The sequence below is a fragment of the Pteropus alecto genome, unplaced genomic scaffold (genome assembly GCF_000325575.1).
Source record: "Pteropus alecto unplaced genomic scaffold, ASM32557v1 scaffold202, whole genome shotgun sequence".
In the NCBI taxonomy this organism is placed as follows: Eukaryota; Metazoa; Chordata; class Mammalia; order Chiroptera; family Pteropodidae; genus Pteropus; species Pteropus alecto.
The window spans coordinates 1,536,375-1,543,185 of record NW_006432451.1 but is presented as its reverse complement, the minus strand read 5'-3'; the positions used below and the strand labels follow the sequence as shown (position 1 = coordinate 1,543,185).

The 6,811-nt window shown below is 48.0% G+C and overlaps 1 protein-coding gene across 1 annotated transcript in view; it reads left to right on the top strand.

Annotated features, from left to right (window-relative positions):
* The window catches only part of CDKN1A (cyclin dependent kinase inhibitor 1A), a 7,836-nt gene extending 1,771 nt beyond the window's left edge, over positions 1–6,065 (top strand). Inside the window, exons 2-3 of the mRNA XM_006907319.3 lie at positions 2,745–3,194; positions 4,505–6,065. Coding sequence (XP_006907381.1) covers positions 2,750–3,194; positions 4,505–4,554 — 495 coding nt within the window. The 5' untranslated portion in view covers positions 2,745–2,749 and the 3' untranslated portion in view covers positions 4,555–6,065. The remainder of the gene's footprint in view (positions 1–2,744; positions 3,195–4,504) is intronic.
* Positions 6,066–6,811: the final 746 nt, after the last annotated feature.

Genomic DNA, 6,811 nt, shown 5'->3' with positions numbered 1-6,811 from the left:
AAGCGAAGTTTTGGCGGGCGGGGAGCACTTAGCAGGAAACTGACTCATCACAACTCACTGCCGCTGTCCAAGGCCTTGCCCACGCATCTCTTACCGGCGCGTGATTTCCTGGAGACCGGCGCCCCCTTCCGGCCCCTGCGCGAATAGCACACACTCCTTCCCGCGGAAGGCCGCTTAGCCCGCCTTTCTTCCCGCCGCTACTCCTGGGCTTATTCCAGGTCGCTCATCGCCCCCCACCCCCAACCGACGACCCCTCAAAAGACTCCCATTGGTTCAACAATGTTTACTGGGTGCTTACTATTTACTTGAGAATTAAATTTGGTTAAAGTCTAAAACACGGAGGCCAACGAAGAAAGCTATTCTCAGTTACTTGTTTGTAAAACGAGGGTTTGCGTTTGTGAGTTTCCTCTGAGCTGGTAGTTAAGATAATGGGCAACGGAGCAGTTTTGATGGGGACCCTATAAGAGACATAAGGGAAGGGGTGGTAGATAGAAGGTTCCTGCCTGGATTCTGGTCCCATCTTCAGCTCCTGGAAGCCAAAGAATATCCAACTTCCTGATAAAGCCCTAGGTGAGCCCCTTCTCATACCAATGAGGCACCGAGACCCAGACTGTCTATTTCAGCATCTTCCCAAGACTGCCCATCTGGGAACTGCCAAACATTTGCTTAAATCCCCTTCAATTTGAATTAACGTGGTCTGAGGAGGGAGGGTCTTATCAATCTCTATTTTGAAAAAGGTCCCCAACTGATTCTGATGGCCCTCTCTGGTTAAGAAATTTCAAAATTAGGGAGTAGGGTTCAACACCAGAGCACAGAACCCAAGGCAAATAGGCCTGGGTTCAAATCTGGATGTGCTACTTGTGAGATATGTGACCTTGGGTAAGTTACTTTTCTGAGACTTGGTTACCTCTTCTGTAAAAAAGAGATAATATACCCACTTTTGGGAGAAATTAATATCCATAAATTTCTTAGCTCCTGGCACATAAAAGTATATAAATTAATCCAAATCCTTGCCTTAAAGAGAGTGGGCAGAGGTTATTGAGGGCTCTGCACTCTGTAACCCCTCTATGGGGCAGTGGCCCTTGAGCTTTTTATCTGCACGGTTTTGGGGACAAGTATCATATCTCTTGGAACTCCTACCCTTTAAACTTGGTCTGAGATCACCAATGCCCCCCACGCCCGCCCCCATCAGCTGAGATGTGGGCTGCACTTATTGTGAGAGGTGGAGTAAGGAGCGGTAGGTGTGGCGTGGGTCCAGGGCTTTCTGTCCCAAGGGGTCCCTCAGCAGAACTTTCACCCTCAGAGTCTGCAAATCAGGACTTGTCCCCAGGAAAACCCAGTCCCTGCCAAGGTCGTGCAACTGCTCAGCCGTGGAGTCAGGCCAGAGCAGGGCAAATGGGTGCCAGCACTCCCTCATGGGCAAACACCCTTGGCTTCCCTCTCCTGAAGTGGGAGGAGAGGAACAGGGTAGACCAGCCACCATTAATTTTCTTTGCCTGCAAAACAGGTTTTTTGGATGTAGGCAACATAGGGCAGGGGTTTCAAGGCTGTCTAGACTTCAGATCACCTGATGGGCCTGGCAGGATGTGGCTCAGCCTGGGAGAAATCATCACTGCCCTGCCCTGCCCAGCTCCTCCTCAGCCCCAGGCTGCCCACCTGATGACATCCTTGGGAAAGGTGCTCAGCCTACAGCACCTGTCAGCTGCTGTTCAAAGGAGGTGGTGGCCTGGGGGGAGGCTCAGCTAGAACTGAAGGCAGAGAGAAATAATAATACTTCTGTTTTCCAAACATTTCTGTATACCAGGTATTGCTCTATGCATGTAACCTACATCAACTCAGTTAATCCTCTGTTCTCTGAGACATTCACTATTATTGTCTCCATTTTATGGATGAGAACAGTAGAGTCCAGAGAAGTTAAGCCACTTATCCAGGGTCAACCAGCAGAGCCGGGATTCTAACCCAGGCAGTCCCGCTCTAGAACTCTTGCTCTTAGCCGCAAGATACAGCCTTTCCGCTCTGTTTCATCTGCCTTGCCTAGAGGGACACCCTGACCAATTGTTTGAACGTGTTTCCACAGCGATGCTCTTGAAGCTTTCATAAAGTTCCATTTTATAGTTAAGAAAACTGAGGCCCAGAGACATTAAGTGACTTTTCAAAGTTTAGATAGTAAGCAGGAAAGGTAGGCTTAGATCCCAGTTGTTTTTTTACCCCAAAGTCCAGGATATTTTTAAGTGTCAGAGCAGAGTTATGCTACATGCGCATCTGGACTGGCGGATTCAGGAGGAGCTGTCAGCCTGTCCATTCATTTGGTAACTGACCTCTTGGCCAGGGCTGGGGCTGGGAAACTGCTGGACTGGCAATTCACAGGTACTTGGGCATTCACATCCATGAGGGACACCTCAGAGGGGGACAGTAAATTGGTTTTTATCTGATAATACCTGGTGGTAAACAGGCCCCTGATCCCTGCTATTGCATAAACTTGCCTTTGTTGACATAAGCTTGCCCTTCACCTGCCTGCTCTTTCAGTCGCCCTGGGGTCCAGGCTGGCTGAGCTCTGCCCCAACCCAGTGTCTGATGGTGGGATGTTTGGGGGGCCCTGTGGGAAGAAGGTGGTAGACAGCTGGAAGGAACCAGAGACACCCTTTCACCTCCTGTTCTAGTAGGAAGACCTCACCTGAGCAAAGCACTGCCTGGTAAGGGGGTCTATTTTCCCACTAACCAGTGTCTTACTGTCTCACCTGCAGGTGCCATGTCGGAGCCATCCCGAAATGCCCGTCCAATCCCCCAGGGCAGCAAGGCCTGTCGTCGCCTCTTCGGCCCAGTGGACAGTGAGCAGCTGCGCCGAGACTGCGATGCACTAATGGCCAGCTGTGTGCAGGAGGCCTGTGAGCGATGGAACTTCGACTTTGTCACTGAGACACCGCTGGAGGGCAACTTTGCCTGGGAGCGTGTGTGGGGTCTGGGCCTGCCCAAGGTCTACTTGCCCTCGGGGCCCCGGGGGACCCGAGACGACGTGGGAGGAGGCAGGCGGCCTAGCAGCTCACCTGTCCTGCTGCAGGGGACAGCTCAGGAGGACCATGTGGACCTGTCACTGTCCTGTACCCTCTTGCCTCGCTCCCCTGAGCAGCCTGAGGGGTCCCCAGGTGGGCCTGGTATCTCTCAGGGCCGGAAACGGCGGCAGACCAGCATGACAGGTAAGGACAGATGCAAGAATGTCACTGACACTGCAAGGGACCAAGACCTAGGATTCATGGTGCAAGGGCTGACCTGTCTGGTGCTGCTTGCTCATTACAAGGGGGAAACAGGCACAGAGAGGGAAGCCACTTGCCTGAGGTCACACAGCAAGTCTGTAACCAAGACCAACTAGCTAACATTTATTGGGAACATTTATTAAATGCCAGGTCCTTCGCTAAGTTTCTAAGGGGGATTTCATTTAGTCCTTATAGCAATCCTATACCATATGACATTCTTGCCATCCTTTTATAGGCAAGGAAACAAGATTCAGAGAGGTAGAGTGGTTTTCCTAAAGTTGCACAGTGAATTTGCAAAGGAAAGAAAACTAAGATATAATTTACTAGCTGCTCTATACAAGCTTAACTCCTCTTCCCCATCACACACACCTACTTCCAGTCCTGCCCTGCCTATTTTGTTCGCTTTAGTACTTTTTACCATTAGCAGCTACTTTCTTATCTTGTTATTGTCCATCTCCCCCACTAGGATATTATCTCCATGAGAAAGGGATCTCTATCTCTCTTGTTCATTGCTGACTCCCTAGCACCTATAACAGTGTCTGGCATATAGTAGGGCTTGATAAATTATAAATGAGTAATGCTGACATTTGAGCAATTATTAGGCCAAGCCCTAGACCAAAGCCTTTCTAGAGAGCATTCCATTTAATCCTTAGAGGACCATACCAGTGTTATCCTCATTTTACAGGTAAGGAAACAGAGGCTCAAAGAGCTGTAGCCAAGAGTCCCACAGCAAATTCGTAGCTGAATCAGAACTAACAATAAGGGTAATAATAATAATAATAGCTAATGTTTATATGGCCCAAGCATTGTGCAGGCACACTTTTCATGGATGATCTAATGATATCCTTAGAGCAGTGCTGTCCAATAGAACTCTGCAGTGATGCAAATATCCAGTGCTACTAACCACGTAGAGCTTTGATTATTTGACATGTGACTAGTGTGACTGAGAAAGTGAATTTTTCGTTTTACTTAGTTAATTTAAATAACCGCATAGGACTGGTGGCACATTGGGTAGCCTGGCTTAGAGCTGGCTCAGGAACATAAGTCCCGTTATCAGTGACTTCTGTGAAGTGTGGTGATGTCCTGTAAACACCCTGGGAAATGGGGCAGAAGTTGCCAGAGTTCTTCCCAGTATTTGACAATGTGTCCCTTTGGCCCTAGGGAGGGGTCCCTGGTTCCTCTGCAGTTTGCCTTGATTTAGTAATTGTGCCTTCTTCCTCCTGGCCTGTCTGACTTCTGTTCTCTCTCCTCAGATTTCTATCACTCCAAACGCCGCCTGATCTTCTCCAAGAAGAAGCCCTAACCCGCGCACTGGAAGCCTCACACTCCTGTAAACGTGGACCTGCCGCCCCTTGCAGGCTCCTTCTACATCTTTTGCCTTAGTCTTTTAGTTTGTGTGTCTTAATTATTATGTGTGTTTTAATTTAAATTCCTCATGTACATAGCCTGCTTGCCTCCCACCCCTGCCAGCTGCTGGCATTAGAATTATTTAAAGAAAACATTAGAGGAATGATAGGCTTATTAGATTGCCAGATATTTTTATTATGCAAACTATTATTTAAAAATTTCTCATCCTATGCTCTGTTTCCTGTCTCCTGGAGGTAAAGTGGGGCTGGCATGACCCCCACCTGCTAGGTGGTGCTCACCGGAGGGGCCTGGCTCCCTCTGTTCACTGTCACACTGACATTATGAAATTCTGCCCCTTTCCTTCATTCTCAGACCTGAATTCCTTAAAATTTGAGAAGAAATAGCACTTTGAAGGGGGCCAAGCAGAGTGGGGGCATCATCCAAACCTTGGAGTCCTTTTGCCTCCTCTAAGGCTGAGCATGGTGACCTTGAAGTGGGCATAGCCTGGAATAGGGCTGGGGACTGGCACCTTCCTGGCCCTTGATACCCCACTCTGTCTTGTGAAGGCCTGGGGAAGGTAGGGTCCCGTAGCAAACCACCTTGCCTCCCCTCACTCCCCTCTGCTGCCCACGGTGGGGCCAGCACAGTGTATGGCCTCCACCCTGTTGGCTTCCCTGGGACTTTTCTAGGAGCTCCAGATGCCCCACTTTTCTAGCTGGGCTCTCAAGTCCTCCTCTGTTTCTTTCCTCTCCCCTATGTCTTTTCCCTCTAGACTCCTCTCAGCCCTGGTGGCAGCTCTGGGGTGCTTGTCCCCACCAACTCAGTGGATGGGAAGGGGAAGGGGTATGCTAGAAGTAGAGTTCCCCAGTTCTACCTCAGGCAACTCGAGCAGTGACTTTCTTCTCCTCTCAGCGCTTGGGGTAGAAATCTTGGGTGGTCAGACAGGCCTCCTTGAGTGGGGATCTCTGCATTAGAAGTATGTGGGTAGTGGGGGTGGGGAGCGACGTTTTCTAGGAGGGAGAGAGTGTGACAGCAGCCCCTGGGACTCCTCCAAGGACTTTCCCCATCTGCCCCACCCCTCCCCCATTTCATTGCACTTTGAATAGCAGCTGAACAAGGAGTCGGATGTTTTAAGATGGTGGGAGTAGAGGCAGTGGATCGAGCATGTCAAATGGGCCACTACAGGCCTGGGAGTTGTGGGCTGTCTTTCCTGGCACTGAACATTGAACCCCGGGAGGCACCAAAGCACTTAGTGGTTCTAACCCCAAACATCTTCCAGCTTCTGTAACTTCCTGGCCTGGACTGTTATCTCCTGGCTCTCCATGTGTCCTCATTTGCCTGTCTCCACCTAGATTGTACACCTTTCAAGGGCAGGGACCAAGTTCTGTATTGCTCTGTGTCCTTTGTAGCCCCTCCCACAATGCTGGGTATACAGCAGGTGCTCAATAAATATTTCTGGTGACTTTACTTGTGAATATGCCTTGTTATCTTTAAGAACATGTAGGTGGAAGGTTTTTCAGTTGTTTTTATAGTTTTAAAAGTTAAGCATTTAAGTTTTAAAAATGCAGGAAGCTTAGCAAACAGAAGGACCATGAGACAAAAAATAAAAACCAAACCGAACCAAATCAATAAATCATCACACCTCTGCAAAGATCACCACTGTCAATATTTTGGTTTCTTGTGTGCTCTTTTTAAGTAAAGAACACGTTGTAGCTTGACACCATTACTTATCAGAGAAATGCAAATTAAAACCACAGTAAGATACCACTATACACCTACCAGAATGACTAAGATGAAAAAGACTGACAATGCGAAGTGTTAATGAAGATGAGGAGCATCTGGAACTCTTATGCCTTGCAGGTAGAAACAAAATACTTCAACTATTTCGAAAAACTGGCAATATCTTCTAAAGATACCTCCCCTCATTCCTACATGACCCAGCAATTCTATTCCTACGTTTGTTCTCAAGAGAAATGAGTAAAGATTTTCACTAAAAGACATATTCATAGCAACATTATTTGTAACAGACCCAAACTGGAAACAATGTGATTAACAAAAGTGTGTGTGTGTGTGTGTGTGTGTGTGTGTGTATACAAAAGTATATATATGTCAATTATGTATATATAGTGGAATAGTATACAACATTAAAAAGAACAAAGTACTGTTACATGCATGTTCTGATTATCTTTTTATAATTAATCCCCCCAAGACTT